General features: G+C 47.4%; 1 protein-coding gene across 2 annotated transcripts in view; it reads left to right on the top strand.

Annotated features, from left to right (window-relative positions):
- SCAPER (S-phase cyclin A associated protein in the ER) overlaps positions 1-22,072 on the top strand; it is a 3,246,499-nt gene that overhangs the window by 1,569,012 nt on the left and 1,655,415 nt on the right. For both annotated transcript variants that reach the window (XM_078685236.1, XM_078685237.1), the window contains exon 22: positions 21,337-21,402. In XM_078685236.1, the coding sequence (XP_078541362.1) occupies positions 21,337-21,402 (66 nt within the window). The remainder of the gene's footprint in view (positions 1-21,336; positions 21,403-22,072) is intronic.

The following is a 22,072-nucleotide window of genomic DNA, read 5'->3' as shown; positions in this document are numbered from 1 at the left end:
GATTCAGAATCTCTCCTCTTTATCACCCAAATCCAAGGCCCGCTGGCCCACTTTTAAAATAAACTCTAAAGTTGATCTAACCAGAATTTTAGACACAATGAGACCTTCCTCACACTTTTCTGATCTCATAACCACCTCCACTCAAAAACAGATGAGCCAGGTGGTGATGCCGTTCTGGTTGAACCTCATGAATTTAGCGCTGGCGACAGAATCTGTACTGGACTAACTCAAAATTGGGCAGTGCAGTGCTAAAGAAAACATGAGTTAAACCCAGAGGACTTCAGTAACTTCTGTCCTATCTGAAGCATTCCCATTCTGTGCTGGAAAGTAGGTGAAACACTAATGAGACTATATTTAGATGAAAACAGCCTGCTCTATAATCTCCAATCAAGCAATAAAATAGTTATCCTCAACATTGTAGATGACGCACATGACATTTTAGACAACAGATACTCGTGTCTCCTCATCAACTTATCAACAACTTTCAACACTGTTTAGTCACGCTCTACTCCTAAAAGCTCTTGAGAGCACAATAGACCTCAGAGGCCCAGTACTCAGATGTTTCACCTCTTTTCTGGAAAACTGAGGTCAATGTTTCAAAATAGCTAGCTCTTCCTTTAACAGCGCAAAATTCTACCATAGAGTTCATCAAGGCTCCCTCCTTTCTCCCATGCTCTTTAATATCTACTTCAAGTCCCTTGCTTCTGTTCTCAATCACTTTAACATCTGCTACATCTTCTACGCAGATGAACACGCAGCTCTACATGAAACTTACTTTCTTAGAAGGCTTCTCCAAAGCCTCACAAATGCACACTGAAAACTAGTTCTGGATAAGCATGCACAACCTTAAATTGAACTCACTTAAAATTGTGATAGCAGCCCTCCTCTTATGGCGCTTGAGTAGAGCTCCTTGCTAAGCAGCAAGCCGAACATTACAGGAAGTGCTAAATCCCTGGAATACATACTAGACAAACACCTAAACTTTCGGGACCACATCAAGAGCCTAGCAAAGCAGACTATTTTCATTTGAAACTATCATGAGCATCAAGTCATTCACCTGAGCTCATAACTTCCAATTAGTTGTTTAGTCCTTAGTCCTTTAAAGACTAAACTGTGGTAACTCACTTCTGGCATGTATCCCCAAAACATGACTTGCCCCAGTATTGGAACTTTCATAGATTCCCATGCTTTGTATCATTCCCCGTCGTCGGAATGGGAGCCTCGGTAGTATAATAACCATAGAAACAAAAGAGAAACATAGGCCTAGGCCTCATCTCATTTTGTATCCTATCGCCCTCTTTTTGTAAAAGAGACCAAACTTTTGCCAGGACCAATCAGAGCAGCCTCACCCCATAGAACCTTCCTGAGAGAGCTTAGAGCCTCAGATTTTTCTACCGCACGTTGTGCTAGGGAGTCTCCACTGAGCTCTGCTCAGTTTTCTCAACCTTCTGGTTATTTCTTCAAGTTATTCTACTGGATTCAAGACATGTCTGACAAGGAGAAGAAGGCCTTATTCAGGTCCTGTGCCTCTTGTGGGAAAAAACGACTTTTTGTGGAGGATAAGCATGACAACTGTATTTATTGCTTATACCCTGATCACAAGGCCACAGACTGCAAAATTTGTAGAACCTTCTTTACCAAGACTCTTCGTGACAGAGAGGGTCGGCTTTTGACCTGGCTTCAAAAGATGAAGACTCGGAAGGAGGTGCTCTCATCGGATGAAGAGGATTCAACGTCTTTTGCGTCCTCTCACAGATCCAGGAAGAGGGGTAGTCTCCCCCTGGTTCTTCTGCAGCTGAGCCCCCTCTTAAGGCCCCTCATAAGATCTCTGACAGGTCTGAGAGGGCTGGTCCCCTTCAATCTCCTCACGGAAGTGAAAAGGAGAGGCAGGGACAGGCTGTGGGATTGGTTCCAGCCTCAAAGGACAAAAAGGAGGTTAATATCACTTCTCCTCTGTCCAAAAAAGAAAAATCCGGTGACAAACACTCTGCTGTCACCCCAGGAACCGGGCCGGAGAAAAAACAGCGTCCGTCGACGACGAAAACACCAGGTACGTCGACGACGATTCCATCTGTGAAAATTCCTGCTGTTTCCTTGGCTCCGTCGACGGGCTCGTCGTCGGTAGCGGTCTCCACGTCGACGACTTCGTCGTCATTCAAGGTTCCAGGTTCGTCGACGATCGCTTCTTCCACGTAGACGACGACGAGCTCCGGTAAGGTGCTGTCGACGGCCTCGTCGACGACAAGGACGACGACGACGACGACAACTTCGACATCGACGCTGATGGTAATGACGACGAGTTCGTCTACGAAGCCGTCGACGATCATTCCGTCGACGACCAAGATTGCGTCGACGAAGGCTACTGTACAGTCGACGATTCCATCGCAAATACCGTCAATGACTGCTGTACCGTCGACGACGGCTCCGTCGACGAGACCGCCGACGGATCAAAAAATGCATTTTCCACTGCAAAAAATGAAAATTACACCGGAAATGACGTCCCCTCGACGAGTTTCGTCACATCCACCGACAATGCTGCTGGATGATGAGTCGGACGAGGATGAGAGTGGTCCATATGGGGTTGCCTATAGTCCCTCAGACTTGAATGTTAAGTTGCAGGAGACGGACACGGAGGACTATTACGAACATACAGGTGGCCAACAGTTTCATCACTATGTTCCAGAAGAGCGACGTCCGCCTGGTTTGGGTCAGGACATGGTGGCCATGCCCGCCTCTCTCATCTCTGATCTACAGATGATGCTGCAGGACTATCGAAACAGGTTTCCTGCGGAGCCTTCAATGCAGTCTGCGCAACCTCCACCGCAGGTGTTGTCACAAGCACAGCCAGGTATCGGTCTGCCTCCGTTGCCAGTGGTGCCCCCACACCACCACCGGTGATACCTATGATCCGTTCTCGGACACCGGATCCTGAACCAGCCAATACTATCCAGCAGGATACCTCTTCGGACGATGAGGCGGTACAGGTGGATCCCTTGACTGATCCATTGCAAGATCCAGACTTGGATCAGGGGGACAGTGGGCTGCAAGATCCAGACGCCGCTGGTCGTGATACTTCTATCTCCCCTCCAGTTGATATAGGGGATTCCATAACCTAATGGAGAGAGCGTCAAAGAGGTTTGGACTGCCGATTACGAGCGAAGAGTCTGAATGTTTCCTCTATGACTTCAAGGAACAATACAGAAGATCGGTCAAGTCCATTCCCATAATTGAACGTGTGGGAGGAAGGTATGAAAATCATGCAAAATCCAGCTACGGTTATTCCGGTTCTCCCCAGACTGGAAAAGAAGTATAAGGCCCCAGAAGGCAGTCCTGCTTGTCTTCTTGGTCAGCCGAAGCCTGATTCAGTGATCTCACAGGCCGCCCAAAGCAAGTCCAAAAACCCGTCAACACCTTTGACTACGCCTCCAGACAAGGACGGTAGACGTCTGGATAACGGGGGGAAGAGATTTTCCTCCATGGCCAGCTTGCTTGTTAGGGCGGCGAATGCTCTCGCCATTCTAGGCAGATACGACCGCCAGATGTGGTGCGACATGGAACCGTTTGTGGAACAACTACCAGACTCCACAAGGGATGAGGCCAAGAGAGTGCTGATGGAGGGAGGGAAATCCTCCTCTGAAGTTATCGACTGTGCTATGGATATTGCGTCTACTGCCTTTCGGGCCTTAGCAGGGTCAGCAGTGCTACGTCGCCAGGGCTGGTTGAGAGCCACCTGGTTTCGTCACGAGGTCCAAAATAAGATCCTGGATCTCCCATTTGATGGAGAGATGCTTTTCGGTAAGCATGTTGATGATGCCCTGCAAAATATAAAAAAGGATACAGACACGGCGAAGTCCTTGGGATCACTCAACTACCGTAAGGTCCCCTTTAAAGGTGCTCGGGGCAGAGGATTCTCTTCGTATAGAGGCAACACCCAACAGAGATATTCCTCGCAATCTTCGCAGTCTCATAAGACCCAATACTCACATCAACGGCAGGGACAATCGGCGTCCTACTCTCGCCAACCTCCGCGAGGCCGTCAGGACCGTCAGGGACGGGACAACGCCAAGCGACAATAGCGGCCTCCTGGCTCTACCTACTGTTCCTTCCCTCCCAGTCACATCAGTGGGGGGCAGGATATCTTTTTGTCTGAACAGCTGGAGGTCCATAACAACGGACCAGTGGGTCCTGAATATAGTAGAGAGTGGCCATAGGTTGGAATTCCAAGATCTTCCTCCAACAAGAGCTCCGGGCGCCAACCGCACGCAACATCTGGGACTACTCTATCTCGAAGCCCATCAATTGTTCCTCAAGGGGGCAATAGAACCGGTACCTCTCTCTCAGAGGGGCAGAGGTTTTTATTCCAGGTTCTTCCTCGTGCGGAAGACGGCAGAGACTTGGCGCCCCATACTAGACCTACGAGAGCTCAACACCTATCTCATCAAGCTCTCTTTCAGGATGGTCATTTTCCAGGAAATTCTTCCTCTTTTGAACCCAGGCAACTATTTGGCGTCCCCGGATTTGGAAGATGCGTATTTCCATATTCCGATACACCCAGCTCACAGACAATATCTACGCTTCACAGTGGGCAAGAACCATTTCCAATTCAAGGTGCTACCGTTTGGCCTTCGGTCCGCGCCAAGGGTGTTCACCAAGGTGTTGGCACCAGTAGCGGCTTTTCTACGAAAACAATCTCCGGAAGTTTTCCCTTATTTTGACGACTGGCTCGTCAAGGCACCATCTTTCAAGGAAACTTCTCAAGCCGTTTCAACTTGCATCCAGTTGTTCCGTCACCTGGGCCTTCAGCTAAACGAACACAAATCAGTTCTGCAACCCTCCAGATCCACAAAATTCCTGGGGGCCATTTTGGACACCACGCAATGTACAGCTTGTCCTTCGGAGGAGCGTCAACAGAAGTTGATGGTGTCAGCTCGCCAACTGTTCCACAAGAAATGCCTTTCAGTCCGTCACTACAAATCCCTTCTCGGGTCAATGTCCTCCTGCATACCATTAATACCACATTGCAGGCTGCAAATGCGTCCTCTGCAGGAAGAACTAGACAAACAATGGCGCCAGGCAGAGGGCTCTTTCAACGACAAGGTGTTGGTGACAGCGGCAATGAGAAGGGCATGCGAATGGTGGCTAGTACAAGACAATATCGCGCAAGGTCTGACGTTCAGAATTTCACCATCCCCCCCTGATCATGACCACGGATGCCTCTTTGGAAGGCTGGGGAGCAGTGCTCCGAGAGCTTCAAGTCAGCGGGCACTGGAGTCCGGAGCAGCGCCAGTGCCATATCAATTTTCTGGAGCTGACGGCCATTCGGTTGGCTTTGCAGGCTTTCCTTCCCAGAGTTCGCAACCATGCAGTGCTGGTCCGAATGGACAACACGACAGCCATGCACTACGTCAACAAGCAAGGGGGTACGAGGTCGCAAACTCTGTCCACAGAAGCTCAGAGGATCTGGGATTATGCAATTCTTCACAGCATCACTCTGAGAGCCGAACACCTGGCAGGCTCCCTCAATGTCAAGGCGGATGCCCTGAGTCGACAGACAGAGGTGACTCACGAGTGGGAATTGAATCAATCCATTCTGGAGAGTGTGTTCTCGGTTTGGGGGACACCAACCATCGACCTGTTTGCCTCTCCGGTGAACGCCAAATGCCGGTTTTACGCAAGCAAGGTTCACCATCAGGGATCCCTGGGGAACACCCTTTCGATGGCCTGGTACAGCGCATTCTTTTACGCCTTTTCTCCAATTCCCCTCATTCCTCGAGTTCTCAGGAAAATGAAGGCGGAACCATGCAAGATGATACTCATTGCTCCAGCATGGCCCCGGCAATTCTGGTACACAGAACTCCTGCGGCTCTCCCAGGCTCCTCCCATTCGCTTACAACCAATTCCGTCCCTGTTGTCAAGGAATCAGGGGCAAGTTTACCATCCGGATCCGAAATCGCTACACTTGACAGCGTGGCTCCTGAACACAGAGAGTTCCGTCACCTGAATCTCCCCCAGGAATGTAGAGACGTTTTGTCACAGGCTCGAGCACCGAGCACCAATAAAACTTACAAGGCTAAATGGAAGAGGTTCTGCCTATGGTGTCAAAGACAAGGTCTCCATCCTTACAAGTCTCTGCCTCATCAATTATTGCCATACTTACTATCATTGGCTAAGTCTGGGTTGGCGCATTCGTCTGTGAAGGTACATCTTGCAGCCATATCAAGATTTCGGCGCAGTTCTTCAGGCCCTTCCTTATGGTCCTCTAGGATTGTTAAACAGTTCTTAAAGGGCTTGTTCCGGATGTATCCTCCAGTGCGGACTCCTCCACCAGTTTGGCAGCTCAATCTTGTCCTGGCTCAGCTCATGAAAGCTCCGTTTGAGCCTGTGCACAAGGCGGATTTGAAATTCCTGTCTTGTAAACTGGCCCTCCTCTTAGCTCTAACATCAGCGAGAAGAGTTAGTGAGCTTCAAGCCCTCTCCATAGTGCATCCGTTCCTTCAATTCAAAAAGGATGTTCTTATTCTTCGCACCAATCCGAAGTTTATTCCTAAGGTGCCGTCTGAGTTCCACTTGAATGAACCTTTGATTTTAAAGTCTTTCTTTCTGCGTCCTTCTACACCTGCGGAACGCACATTACATTCTTTGGACGTTCAGAAATGCTTGAAATTCTATTTAGAGCGCACACGTCCCTTTCGGAAATCATCCCAGTTGTTTGTGTCCTACAGTGCCCCACGGAAGGGGTTTCCTTTGGCAAAGAGTGGAATTTCCCGCTGGATCTCCAGTGCGATTCAATTCTGCCATCAGGAGGCGGGCAAGCCACTGGACAGGAAAGTCCGTGCACATTCCACGAGGTCTGTGGCATCGTCTGTGGCTCTCTTCTCTGGAGTCGCCATTAAGGACATATGCAGGGCAGCAACGTGGAGCAGTACTCATACCTTCACGAAGCACTACTGCCTGGAATCTGCAGGACGAGACGACGGGCTGTTGGTCAAGCAGTTCTGCGGAATCTTTTTCATTGAGAGGTGAGCTTTCCCTACGATCCCTCCATCCTGGTGAGCACATTTTGTTTAGTGTTTTGCTATGCTGTAAGTATTGCTCATATGGTTATGTGATGCCATGTATCTGCAAAATGTGTCTTTGTGATTTACTGCTAGCTACTCTGATACAAAGCATGGGAATCTATGAAAGTTCCAATACTGGGGCAAGAAAACAAGTTACTTACCTGTAACTTTGGTTCCCAGTAGATCTAGAAAATTCAGCCATGTCTCACTTATTCTGTTGGCTCCCAATTGGCTCCTCCTGGAAGAAAGATGACTTTTCAAACTTGCTGACATCATGCAGAAGATCTATAAGAGACCAGCCCTTTACACAATCAGAACCAACACATTTCCAGAGGGCAACTTCGAACAAGAAGCACAGAGATGCAGCTACTGTAATCCTCCACTCTAAAGACATCAAGATGTTAGGGTGCACTCTGAGAATCTGGATCTCCTTAACTGTTAACATCAGAATGGCCCCTTCACAAGAAACCTTAAAAAATAAATTGAAAATCATACTTTTCCAATGCCATCTCCAGACCCCCCTCCTCTGTGTTAAGTTTTGTAGAAGGGTATGAGTGGATTGAATGAGTTACTGATCTTCTCTAAACTGTATTCCTTGTAACCATGTTGCTGGAGTTCTGATCCTCTGTTAACGGGGCCTATATTGCAAATGTGGTCCCCATGACATACTGTGGTTTGGAAATTAACATCTCCTACTTATTTTTTTAACTATATTTCTTTTCCCCCTATCCTAGAGACTGGTCACACACACACACCAGTCCACTTTCCACGTGGGGCTTGCTATGGCTCTACACACTTCCACAGTGTAATGTTTCAGTGTGCTGAAGTCCACTAGTGTGCTTCTGTGGCTGACATTGTTTCTATAGTACTATATTATAACTTTTCATGTTACCAGAGCTGTACAAGAGTCATTAAATCCCCAACATGTTATGTTATGTTATGTTATGTTAGTGAAATTTGTAATGCGCACAGCTGCTCCAGCAAAGGAGCGTCCCGGCGCCCGACAAGATAGCCACACAACATAACGGAGGAACAGATTTATTTAAAATTCAAATTTTAACAGGACTGAGGAAAAAGGAGAGTCTTGACGGCCTTACGAAAGGAAAGTAAATCGTCAAGAGATCGTGTTTCGCGAGGCAGTGCGTTCCACAAAGCTACTGCCCGCACCTTAAAAGAACGACCCCCAGCTCGACTAAGTTTGAATCGTGGGGCAGTTGCCAGTTCCAGGTCGGAGGAGCGAAGGGAGCGGCCTGGGGTATATGGGCGCATAAGATTATGCAATATGGGGGCGGATAGGCCCTTTAAGATCTTAAAAGCCAGGCAGAGCACCTTAAAATGAATCCGCTGCTTAATCGGCAGCCAGTGGAGAGCACTTAGGGTGCGGGAGACTGAGCAGAACCTAGGTAGGCCTACAACTGCTCTGGCTGCTGCGTTTTGCACTCGCTGGAGACGAGCTAGCTCGGCTTGATTTAACCCAATAAAGAGGGAGCTGGCATAATCAAGCCGAGCTAGCACCGTCGCCTGAACCACAAGTTGGCGGGTTGCGGCATCAAAAAATTTGAGTGCAGGTCTCAGGTTACGCAGGATGCCAAAGCAGGAGGCTGCCGTCCTTTTCGTATGGCCGACAAAACTGAGCGCGGGGTCCAACCATACACCCAGATTTTTACTCTCCGAAACCGGAGTGGGGGTAGGGCCAAGCTCAGAGGGCCACCAGATATCTCCCCAGAGATCCGTCCGCTTACCGAAGACCATCACCTCTGTTTTATTGGCGTTCAGTTGGAGACAGTTGGACGTCATCCAACTGGCCACCGCCCGAAGTCCGTCCCTGAATCGGGGTGCTTCCACCTCGGGGTCCCCGCTGATCGTGACCGCTATCTGAGTGTCGTCTGCGTATGACACCATAGTCAGGCCGCAGCACTTCATGACCTCAGCCAGCGGCCTCACGTAAAGATTGAACAACGTGGGACTCAGCGAGGAACCCTGCGGAACCCCGAACGACAGAGGATGGAAATTAGACTGATAGGGCGGGGCAGCCACGCAGAAGGATCGGTCCGCTAGAAACGAACGGAACCACTGAAGTGCAGTGCCGGTCACACCTGCCTCCTCGAGGCGCTGCAGGAGAATGTCGTGCGAGACAGTGTCAAAGGCGGCGCTCAGATCTAACAAAACAAGCGCCGCCGTTTGACCTGCATCAAGCACTGCCCTCAGATGCTCGACCATAAACAGGAGAGCTGTCTCCGTACTGTGACCAGCCCGAAAACCATTCTGTGTAGTGTCCAAAACATTGGTACGCAACAGATGGTTGGAAAGGGCGGTGTTAACATGCCCTTCCGCAAGTTTGGCTGGCCACGGGAGAAGCGAGATGGGACGGTAGTTCTCCGATTTACTAGGGTCGAGAGATGGCTTCTTTAGGATGGGCATTACTACAGCCTGCTTCCACCTCGGGGGCACCCGGCCGGATGAAAGTGAGATGTTAATCAAGTCACGAACCGGGTGGGAGAGTGTCGAGTCTCTAAACATTACTGGCTTGAGTGGATCGGCCGGAGACCCGGATTTGACTCTTGTGATATGATGTTTCATAAGGAGATTCCATACCTGTTCAGTACTTAGATAGTCCATTGGAGACCAGAGAGCACTGGCCACCACAATCATGAGTTCAGTTTATATTCCCTTACAGGGTATGCTTAATAGTGTCTGCACCAGGTAATGGCACTTGGGCAGTCTGTTGACAAACACTGCATAGCTTGTTGACTGCTTTCATGGTTGGTTGTCAGCAAGTGCAGAACGAGATTTTGTATGGTTAGTTTGTTCTTCCAAATCAGCAGACCACACTCCAATTGTTCAGAAGAATGTTGGGGCACTACTGCAGAAAGGGGTGGAGGAATTGGTCACAGAACAAGAAATTGTGCAAGCATTTGACACGTTGTTCTCCCTAGTTCACAAAAGGATGGTTTCTGTATCCAATCCTGGATCTCAGTCTTAAATTCCTTCCTTGGCGAGGAGAAATTCAAAATACTGCCCAAACTCATGTGCTTTTAGCGCTGGAACTGGAAGACTGGATAGTGTCCTTTGACTCGCAGAGCCATTATTTCCACATGCTAATCCTGAAGTCACACAGGTGGTAACTGCGTTTTGTGGTATGCTTCATTCATTATCAGTCCCTAGGATTGGATTAACATCAGCACCCAGTGTCTTCACCAAGAAGATTGTCATTTGGCAGTGGTTGCAGCAAGTCCTGGGGCAAGCTATTTACTTACCAGTATGACTGGCCAATTAAGGCAGGCTCATTGCAGCTTGTGTCAGACTACTTGAATGCCACAGCATCTGCACGTTTTGTTGACGATCTCAGCTGTAGTCCCCGGTACTTATGAGTTTTCTAAAGGTGCTTTCATACATATTCCTTCCTTTCCCTTTATTTATCAGTGGGACCTTAATTTTGTTCTAACATTTGATGGGGGCTCCATCTGAGCCTCTGCATAGCTGTCACAGACTGCTTTTGACATTCAAGACAGTGTTTTTGGTGCCCATTGTGTCAGCTTGGCATGCAAGTCAATTGCAAGTGCTGAGTGTTCAGCATCCAATTATTTGTTTTTTGCCAGACAAGCTGGTCCACATAAAAAGTGTCTTTTCTTCCAAATGCAGTTACACTATTCAATATAAGCCAGTGCGTTATGCTCTCCAGGTTTTTCTCCTCTGCCCACTCCACGAAGGTGAAAGAGATGCTGCACTGCGTAGACTCATATACAAAAGTGCAACCATGCGAAAAAAGAGGGAAACCGCTAAGAGGTTCTACTGAGGAATCCAAAGATTTTGGAGTGGGCATCTCACCCACTAGATAATGGCATGCTTCATCACCTGAGCCTTTCCATACCCTGGTAGAGTAGTATCACCAGGGCGGACTCAATCATGAATGGGAGTTCTTATATAAAGTATCTTTCTGGATAAAGCAGGGAACCAGTTGAGAAAAGAGTATTAAAAATGCCTCGCGGTAAACCCAAGAATAATAACTATTTATTAAAAGGGTACCATTGGCATATTTAAAAACATGTACAGGGTTTTAATTGAGCGTTAGTAGCCCATGTGGGTATGAGGCCTTCTTCAGGGCTGTGTGTATGTGTACCTGCCTATCTCTACATACACTCCATGCACATTAATGAGGCGTAAGGCTGTTACCTGAAATGAGCCCTTCTATTTTCAGAGGTACCGATGTGTAGGAAAAACAAAAAATATAATATTTCTGATCAATAAGTTCAGCAGGTTTGTAACAAATGCATCTTTCTGTGGGGTCCCAAATGGGTAATTTACGGGGCCACTTAAAACTACCTGTTGGTAATCTTATTACTTGTTACCAAGCCGGGACAGCATCACCTTGTTCTCACCACATCAGTCCTTAAAAATAATCAGTATCTTAGTTCTTCAAAAAGAGAGCTTCATAACTGATGAAAGACGTGAAGCGTTGTTGAATACATCTTGCTGAGAATATGATAAGACATCAACTTAAACCACTGAATTTACACGGTAGGGCATGCTCACATGCATGCTAAGTGTCATTCTTGGTGTGTACTCAGCGCATGTGTGTTTATACACCGCATCAGCTGTGATTTGTGTTTCCTTGACATTCTTACTTCTTACTCTATTTTGTCTTGTTTCAGGGTTCATGAGTGTCTGGCAGAAGGAACAACCCTATAGTCACACACTTGTAGACAAAACGTGTACAATAGTAAAGATTTGTCTGCAAGATAGGGTTTGTGATGTGCCAGGAAGTGTGGCGCCTTGCTATGTTTGTGTTGTGTGTGTTCAATAAGTAAGTAACACGGTGCAACCAGGCTAGGGGAGGTACCCTATACCCCCTATGTGTGTGTGGGAGAAAGACCTGCCCTTTATGAGAAAACAAAACCCCGGGCACACGTTAGAATGTAGTTATGCTTAACAGCAGAGTCTCTGATATCACCGATATTTCCTTAATATGTCCATTCAAGGTATGTGGAAAGTTTTCAATTAGTTTTACTCATTGTTATCGACAAGCGCAACCAGCCAACACGTGTTTCGTTACAGTGCGAAGTATCCCGTGACTTCTTCAGAGCTGTAATGCAAAACATGGAACCTTCTAAACAACTGTCTAGCTGGTGATAATTCCAAACCGGCTGGTCAGTGTTCGGTAATGGAAAGTAAAAAAAATCAATGGTTACAGGAGCAAATGAACCGGAGTAACGGAGATCCTGTGAGTAAAATGTCTGTGTAGAGGGTTGCATGGTGGGTATGCCTGTAACGCAACTGAAGAAGTCACAGGATACTTCCCACTGTGACGAAACACTTGTTGGCTGGTTGTGCTTGTCGATAACAATGAGTAAAACTAATTTGAAACTTTACACAAACCTTGAATGGACTTATTAAGGAAATATTTGTGATATCAGAGACTCTGCTATTAAGCATATCTACCTTATAACGTGTGCCCGGGTTTATTTTTAATTTTCATGTACAATAGTAAGTTTAAATTAGAACCGTTATTGTTAGTATAATTGATCAGGCACAACCATATATGATGTTCATCCTAGAGGTTGCTAGACTGCACAATCTCAAAATTCTAATTTAATTTTTTTATATCATGGTTTTCCCCAGTAGTCTGGCTGCACTAGTGGTGTTAAAAGCATCAATTCTGATGTGTCGATATTTGGAGAAGGTGTGTTCCAAGCTCCAGCCAAGGATCATTATGTCAAATGGTAATTAAACAGACGTTCCACCCTCTAGACTTAAATGTCCAAGGTACTCATCGCCATGATCACAGATCACGCCTGGAATCCTGTATGTGGGTTTCGCAGTAGGGGTCTGCAGGTTCAACCTATTCTGGTACCCCAATTGACATTGTAGCGGCCATTTTAGGTTCAGTTCGTACAAGGCTCGTGGTCTTACTAGCATCTAGATATTGGGAGAAGGTGTGTGGAATTTTAGTTCGTGAATTGAACATCATCTGCGCCATCTTGCCCATTCCTCAGACTCACGTATGAACATACACGACAGCCATTTTAGGTACCATGGTCTCCCTGTTCACGATCGATCATCAGCGCACTTCCCTGACCCTGCAACCATCCCCCATGCACCCTGGCTGCCCCCGCGCTCACATGCACAAGTCATGAACCCTCCTCTTCCGCATGACTCTGTCTCTGGGAATCACACCCCGCGCCTGACCAACACCTCCTTTCCTTCCATGAATACCCCTCCTTTGATGACCCCTTCCTCTGAGCCCGATTGTCTGCACGGACCGCTGGTCATCCCTTGGCCTGAGGATACAGTTTATTGCCCACTACTGTATGCACTCGCCCCTCTTCAAAGGAGCTACTATTGATCATGACCTCCCCAACCCCTGAGATTCGATCAGGCGCACACATTCCAAAGGAATCGGCGGAACACTCAGCTGCGTGATAGCCCCCTCCTATTGTATGGGGGGGTGAGGACCTCTACTGTAGCCACGTGTTGGAATGAGCCGGAACTGGGGGGGTACCGGGGATGTCGTTTTTCATTACTTCACAATGTCTTTATTGTAAGAAAGAGCGGTCACATGTCGTAAACCAGTGTATAAAAGGCCAGGCCTCAGAGAGGCTAGAGAGAGCACCTCGAGACGATACCTTGTTGTCCGATCTGATGTGTTCTGCTCCGTCGGAATAAAACTTGTTTCCTGTCTTCCTGTCTCCAGCGCCTGCCTCTTTATTTGATAAACTTCGTATGGTATTAGAGGCGTTTAACGCCGGGCAAAATTACTTAAGAAACATCGACTAAATCGCCTGACCATTTTCCTGACTTTCCTCAGGTGCGTTACAAAGTCCCCGCCAAAGGTTTTGAAAGCAACTGGTCAAAAACAGCGGACAAATCATTTTACAGACTGCAAACGGTCTGTACACCAATCAAAAGAAGCCATGTAATATTACAACTTGGTGTAACTTAAAGCTCCCACCAAGCGTATACTGACCTCTTGAATTGGGAAGTCAAATTGGTTTGAGGAAGTCTTGGGCAATCTTTTAGGATATTTAATAAGAGCGGTTTCGTTATCTCAGGTAGGTGCCATCCAGTAGGGGCAATAGTTCTCATGACTCCAAGGATTCGAATCCGCTTATGGCAGGACTTGCTATTAAGTCCACTGCTGAACAAGTTTCTGTTCGTGCTAGGCCGTCTGTAAAGGAAACTGGACCGATGGAGTCAGAAGTCTACTCCAAAATCTTTGGATTTCCCAGCTGGACTTCTAAGTGGTTTCCCCCTTCTTCTTTTTTCACCTGGTTGCCCTTTTGTGTATGGATATTATTTTGGGAGAATGCAACTAGGTTGGTCCTCTCTCACAGTCTCTGTGTGAAGAATGCATTGCTTAGACTCCCATATGATGGCCAAATACTAAATTTACAGTACTAACGACTTCAGATCGGACTAACAATTTTTTGTCAGATATATGGGTAACAAAATGGGCAGGGTGGTCCAGAAAAGGACTGTCCTGGTGGATCATTCTTTGAATTAAAATCTGGTATGTCCTTTTCAGAAAGGAACAGCCAAAAAGAATCAGAGCTCACCATACAAGAGCAGAAGCATCTTCTTCAGCACTGGCCAGAGGTGTAGTCATAGTGCAAATATGTTGTGCAGCGACCTGGTCTTCACTTCGTTTGTTTTTTGAGAACTATTTCTGGATTCAGAAGGTGAAGAATCTGCAGGTAGAAGTATCCATCACAAGAACAACCTACTTAACTGTGGTGAAGATCTTTCTGGTGTCTACTTGCATATTCCTCACCAATGCCGCCCACCTCTTCAGTCTCAAGAATGGTTTTTGTCATCTGATTAATAGGGTTTAAAGCTAGAATTGTCACTGTCTAATTAAGCGGCCATGTCTCTGTATCTGATCGAGCCATCTCGCCGCAGATTCCATAACTTAGAATATTCCCAGGCGTCAGACTGGATCTGGAAACATTTCCTCAGCAGTACCTCTGTGTGCCGGCGGTCGGCGCCGCAGGGCTCTGCCCAGACGTCGTCCACGGACATGACGTCAGTGGAGCCATATAAATCCCTCCTGGCGCGCTGACGTCAATTTCCTTCTTTTCCGCATCCCAACGCGGATCTAGGAGTGGCGGTTCCTCTGGCCTGTTTTATTTTGAGGCCTTCTCGCCTCCTTCAGCGTCTGGGAACAGTGTGCAATGCCTTCAGATTTCAAGTCATGTGAGACCTGTACGTGGCAGATGTTAGCGACTGATCTGCACGCGATCTGTATGTGGTGCCTCGGATGAAGTTGCTGACCGCCCGGATGTCCCGTTCGGAGTTTCCGTATCGCCGGTCTTCATCTCGAGCTGGGGCTCCTGTTCAGGTCCAGTCACGGAGTCGTTCCAGCGGACATTGTTCGCCTGACACCAGTAAGCACAAACACAAGTCTCGGAGGTCGTCGGCCTTGCATGTACGTGACAGTAGTGCCAGCTGCTCCCAGTCCCTACCGGACTCGATGCCCAGAAGTTGGGCCCCCCCTACCCACCATTTCCTGGTGTTGGGGGGGGGGGGGGGAGGGCTTGAGCCCAGATGGAAGCCTATTCTCAGTGACGGGACACGGCCCGGAGGGGCATTAGTGTTGGACGTCAAGCCCCCCTGTGATGTCTCCGCATAGCCCTGTGAGGCTCCCTGCGCCGACGCCAGATGTGGCTGCAGCGTGGTGCTTGACTCCAAGTCAACACCGTTCTTCTCCGCAGTTCCCCATCTCGGTGGTCGAGTCGACGGCGGTCCAACGACGGGTGGACGAGTCACCTTTGGTGGTCATCGACGTAGATATGATGCCGTCTTGACGTTTGTCAACACCGGTGCCGGCCTTTTCTGTTTCTCTGTTAGGAGAGGATGAGGCCCTTGAGGGTTCCCCACACCCAGAGTTGTTACGGTGCTCTAAAGAGCAGGCGCCCATAGTACAATGGTCCGTTGATCAACCTCGGGCTACTGCGCCTCTACTGTCTGGTGGATGGGTTCGCTTCCAACCGTCCCCTATAGGTGGTTTATTTTCGTCACCTAGAATGGCCACGAATGCTACTGCGGCGTTTACAAGGGCTGTTCGCAGGGCTGTAGATATTTTACACATGCAGCCTCCCTCAGTCTCTTTGCCTTCTGATCCTTTATTGGATCTACTCCACCAGGATGCCGTTGAGGTGGAGCCCTTGCTGCCTTTTGGCGGGTCGTTATTTGACACCCTTCTTGGGATGTGGGCGCAGCCCTCATCTTGAGACCCTGTGGATCGTGCTACACCACATCGCCCGGCTCCAGATGACCCTGTCTGTTTGTTCCTCCATCCTAGGGCTCAAGGACTGGTAGTCCAGACGGCCTCAGCCTCGCTACCTTCCTCTCCTCCCCCGCTGCTTCCTCCCACTAGGGAGTCTCGCTGGTTGTAGTTGTGTGGCCATCATATCTTTGCGTCCACGAGCTCGGGCCTCCGAGCTCTAAACACTTCTTGCGTGTTTGCATGGACTACTTTTGCCCTTTGGGACTCGAGCGTCTTCTTCCATCTCTTCCAGAGGGTCCCCATGCTGACTTAGAGCGTCTGTTGCATATTGGCCGGGAAATGGCACAGTTTTCCATTCAATCAGCCATAGACACCACTGACTCTGTGGGTCGGGCGATGGCCAGGTCATACCTGGCTGCGCGGTGGCAGTTTCCTTGAAAATGTTCAGGAGCGTCTTAGGGATCTGCCCTTTGATGGGGTTGCCCTTTTTGACAATCATGCTGACTCAGTGGGCCACCATCTCAGGTCTGGGCTTCCATAACTTTGTATTTTCTAGTCTTTCTGCAGACTTCTACTTTCATATGCAGTGTTGTCTCTGTTTGTTTTGGTATCCGTCAATGCGTTCATGACGTTATTTCCCAGATTGTCTGTGTGGCTATTCAGACGTTTTTGCCCTTATTTGGTGCAGCTGGTCAGCTGGTTCAGCTTTTCTTTTTGGGTCCTCTGTCTGAGTTTATCTCAAGAGGTGCCCTTTGCTTATGCAAATGAGGCTTACCCTATGTGGGGTATCCATTGGCTATTGTATAGCTGTCCTTTCTTGCCCGGGAAGCTTCGTAGGCTCCTGTGGAGTCTTCCTAGGCGGGGTTGTCCTATGGATCAGACTGTGGTATCTTCTTGCTATTGTAGGACGCCCCTTTCCTTCCCTCCCCTGTTGCGACCCACAGGTTGGCGTTGTTCTCTTCTAGTGCTTATGGACTGTGGTCTGCTGTTGGTCCGTAGTTCTCCCCTGCATCTGTGGATGCAGACGTCTTCGAGGTGTTGTTGGGTTTCTGCCATGACTGACTCACCCTGGCATGTTCTTTTAGCTTTGCTCTTTTTGCCTAAGTTGGCTGTCATTGCTGTCAGCAAGTGTTGTTCTGTTCCATTCTTGCACAGTTCTTCTGTGTTCTATTCGGGCCGTCATGTGGGTACATCAAAGTACACCGTTATGGGGTGCCTGCGATATCCCTTGCTCCTCTGAATTGGCTGTTTTCTACTCTCCACCCCCCTGGCTTTGGTCATTTCTCGTGGCTCAGACCCTGTATGGTCTTTGTCTATGGGCGGTGGAGTCCCCGCCAGACACGTCAATGCTGTACGTTGTCTTGTGCCTTACTTTGCCATGCATTTCCCAAGCAGGGGTTCAGAGTCCTCTGTTCACTGCCGCACAGGAGTGCAGACACTTCTGCTCTTGGTTTCTGCTACTGTTGTCAGTGGAAGTGCTCTCTTCAGGATACTCACTGTCATTGTGTGGTCTTTGTAAATGGATCTCTATACAATGTTCTGTTACTCTATGTACGTATAGTACCGACTCATTCCTTGTTCATGTGGTGGTCCGTCTCCCGAACTGTCACTCGGGGGACCGGGGTCCCTCTCCTATAGGTAGCTGATGTCGCTTTACGTGTCTGGACATTGTCCTGTCCTGCTAGGCTTCTCGTCGGCACTGTTGGTACCTATGGAGCAGCCTTATATTCTCTAGGGCATGCTCTTTGAGCCCTTTTCAATTTTTTCATAGATGTGTACATGTCTGTGTGTATATTTGTCTTGCAATCTACACACTAGAGGTCACGCATACAAGGTTTTTCCTTGCTGCTGTCTCTGAGGACTTTTGCCCCAGTCTCTCTCTCTCTTCCTCTCTCTCTATCGCTCTCATGGGAGCGGGCCTCTCTCGCTCTCTCTCTCTTTCTCTCTCTCTCTCTCTCTCTAACGCTACAACATTATATATATTATATATATGTGGTGGGGTTTTCACAGTACGCACTGTCTGCTCATGTGTACTCCTGTCCTCCATATACATGTTTCTCCTGGTAGTCATGGTTCTATATATACTGTGCATGGTGACATCTTTGTATCCACTGTTGTGCGTGCTCGGCCGGTATGCTCTGACTCTGTCATACCGTCTTGTCCCTTCTCTGGGTCTTTATCTCTTGCGGATCCCTCGATCCTGTGCTCATTTCACCTACTTAAAAAAGTTTCTGGACTCTCTCACATTCAGCACTACCATTCTGGTTCTGTGCTTCCTTTCATCCCTGTCTGGACGTGAGAGGTTTTGTACCGTCCCTTGACAGATTGTGGTGCCTTTGCCTCCCCTTGTTTTTTGCTCCTTAGAGAGCTTACTGGTCTGGTGACGGCCACGCTTTCTTTGCTGTCCCCACCGTGTTTTATTCAACTTGTTGGCGACAAAGTTCTCTTTGAAACTTGATGGGTTTTAGTCGCAGACCCTCCACCAATGGGGGTATGGCTTTGGTATCTATTCTAAGTTAAGGAATCTGCGGCTAGATGTCTCTACCAGATGAACGAGTTACTTACCTTTGGTAACGATGTATCTTGTAGAGACACAATCTAGCCGCTGATTCGTTAACTCCCACCCATCCTCCCCGCTCTGCGAGGACTTTTGCAGGTTGGGTTTTACCTACTCATCTTATTTGAGGTGGCTTTTGTCTTCCTGCGGGGTGGCCTCTTTCACCTCCCTCCTGGGCAGGATGGCTCATTTGTTTTTATCTGTTATTTCTCCAACCATTATCATGATTGGGTGGTAGGTTTATGTGTCCTTCTCCGCTCCTACACCCTGATTGTTCTATTGTGGGGCTTACTCATGTTCTTCTTCCCTCCGTCCCACCTTCCCCTGTCTTTTCTCTATTACTTTGGGGCCGCTTGACTCTGCTACAGTCGATGGGTTCGGGGTCTATTTGACTGTGCCTCAGTCAATAGGTCTCTTATAGGATGTATGGTTGCACATTCCCTGTTGTTGTCGACCTATGGTTGATTATCGTGAGTCATGATGTTCTGGTCTTGTTGCCCTACACGGTTGCATCCTGTGGTTGCAGACTTCCTATTGTTCACCATGATATTAATTTCAAATGCTGTTTTGCCTCATAGGAGGACATAGTTTTTGCTTTTCTAAGAGCGGGTACTCTACCCTTTCCCTTCAATTCCTTTCAGTTTACAGTGCCCTTTTACTGTCATTTATGGTGATTTTCTCACCATTCTATTCTTTTTGTCATGGTTTCATAATTTTGTCATCTTTTTTGGCACACTGTTCCCACACACAGTTTTAGTAGTGGCTCCGCGTTGTTGCCCGGAAAAGTTTCACCGAAGAAAACTGACATCTGTACACCGGGTGGGACTAATATGGCTCCACTGACGTCATGTCTGTGGACGACATCAGGGCGGAGCCATGCAACGCTGTCCACTGGCACGCAGAGGTACTGCTGATAATAATTTTCCAGATCCAGTTTGATACCTGAGGATATTCTAAGTTAAGGAATCTCCGGCTAGACTGTGTCTCTACCAGATACATTGTTACCGAAGGTAAGTAACTTGTTTGTCAGGGTGCTGGATTGGTGATTTATGGGTCTGTTGATGACATGTCTTGGCTCTTACCTATATGGCTTGGATCAGACGCCACCTACCAGTGCAGGAAAGCTATTGCTACATTTTAGATCCAGTCTGGTGCCAAGGGACATTCAATAGTTGAGGAATCTGCAGGTAGAGAGAGTATCCTCCAGAAAGATCATTACTGAAGAGAAGTAGCTTAGTCATTACTTACAAAGCCGTGGCACACGAGTGGAGGTTTTACATTAGGTAGTGCAGGGAAGGGCTGAGTGGCGATACAGTAGCAAGAGCTGGGGTTTGGTTAGATAGGGGATGTGTGCTGAGGTAAAGCTTAGAGAAAGATTGGAGTGGCACAGATATTGATTGAGCTGCTGGTAGGAATAGGATGTTGGTGATCAAGGGGTTGCAGCGCAAAAGTGATGATGTAGCAACCCGGAGCCAAAGGAATGATCTCACAAATCAGTGCTGGTATGAACTGTAATTCTGAGCATGCATGCAGAGTTCTGAGCCCACCTAGTTTTGTTGGGATCTACTTGTATAGGATAGCATGTAGGCACAAAGCAGATATGTTGACCTTGCTCTTGAGTTCATAGAGGGCCATTCTAAGAAATTGGAACTAGTTCTCTGGTCTGGGGCAGATTTAGATCTCCCAAGCTTAAAGTTGCAGAGGACATCTGTCAGTCAGTCAATAACTTTATTCGATCTAATTAAAACAGTGACCAAAAACTACAATGTAAGTTAAAAATAACAGTGCATAAGATCTCAGTGTAAAATACAGAGGACATCATTATGCCGTCCTTTGACACTCCTTAAGGTGCCTGCCCTGAGACACTCAGGCCTTTTCTGTCTTTGTGAGGCTCTGAAACCTAGAATAGGTTGGGTGTGAAAAGAGCCTGGAGTCAAAGGCCTGGAACCTATGTGGAAGGATTTCCAGCTCACCTAGTAAGTCCGTGTGAGACAGGGAATTTACTCATTACCCCTATGGAGACTACAGTTCTGTGTTACACTATTGTGATTTTCTCATTGATGCACCATGTGGTGTCAGTCATCACGTGCATACTATTGACTGTGGAATTAACTCGCTACAATCATAGATCATGAATCATGGCCACACAGTGTTAAGTGGGTGCTGTATCATTGCATAGCAATTCTGTATGTAACCATGTTCCTGTTGTACACTAACAGACCATCTGTCTGACATATTTTCACACTGAGTCTGTGTGGAAAGCAGCCTCCCGTTTTGCGCTGGCACGTTGGAAGGCACTATTCCGCCACCTTGTTCTTGCTGAAGATTATCCTGAGTACTTCATGCATGCTTTTCTCAAAACATGTTAGTCCATGGTATCAGAATAACGCTGCAATAGTGATATTTCTTGTAGGAGTAAGTAACCAAGTTGTACTTATAAAAAGAATAGAAGCTTGTTGTGGACAGTAGGAATAAATTATTATTATTTTCCCCACCAGAGCGAAAGAATATGAGACCTTAATGGAGACAAAGAATTCGACCTCCGAGTCACCCTACAAAGCAAAGTAAGCACAAATCTGACTTTTAATTCTAATAAAAGCTTACCCATGGATAATGTACCATTGACAATTTTTTTTCTATTTACAAAAGTAATGTTTTATGTACTACTACTGTGGCACTAGTTATTTTTATAAGCAACATATCATTTCTGTTGTTTTGTAAGCTGAGAATGTGTTTGGTAGTATGCTGTCAAAGATCCTTCTTAAAAAGTAGTAACCCATACATATTCTGCAGTATCTTTCTGCTGAACATTGATATTTAATTACTTGCTCAACTGAATATGAAGCTTTCATATAATTTTTCATCATGTAGAAAGCTGCAGTCTACAGTTGATAATATTACACCAAATAACATGTTCCATACAATCAGTTCAAAATATTACACCTGTAGCTTGGAATCTGTGGTTGAATGATTTTCACGTAGCAACCTGCTACCTGCTCTTAGGGACACGGAATCCCATTTCTGCATGAACTTTCAGTATAATAATTTCTGATAGTGATTTCTAGCCACATATTCCTCACCTTTTGAATATTCTCCAGGTGCCAGAGTGGATCCGAAACCTTTTTATCATTACCTCTGCTCGCTGCTACGTGGCACCATATGGCTCCCCACTGATGCTGTCCTGGTCTGTAAGTGATATGTGGAGCCTATATAGGCGCCACACCACCAGACAAA

Source organism: Lissotriton helveticus, chromosome 3_2 (assembly GCF_964261635.1).
Source record: "Lissotriton helveticus chromosome 3_2, aLisHel1.1, whole genome shotgun sequence".
Classification (NCBI taxonomy): domain Eukaryota; kingdom Metazoa; phylum Chordata; class Amphibia; order Caudata; family Salamandridae; genus Lissotriton; species Lissotriton helveticus.
This window is presented reverse-complemented; position numbering and strand designations above follow the sequence as displayed.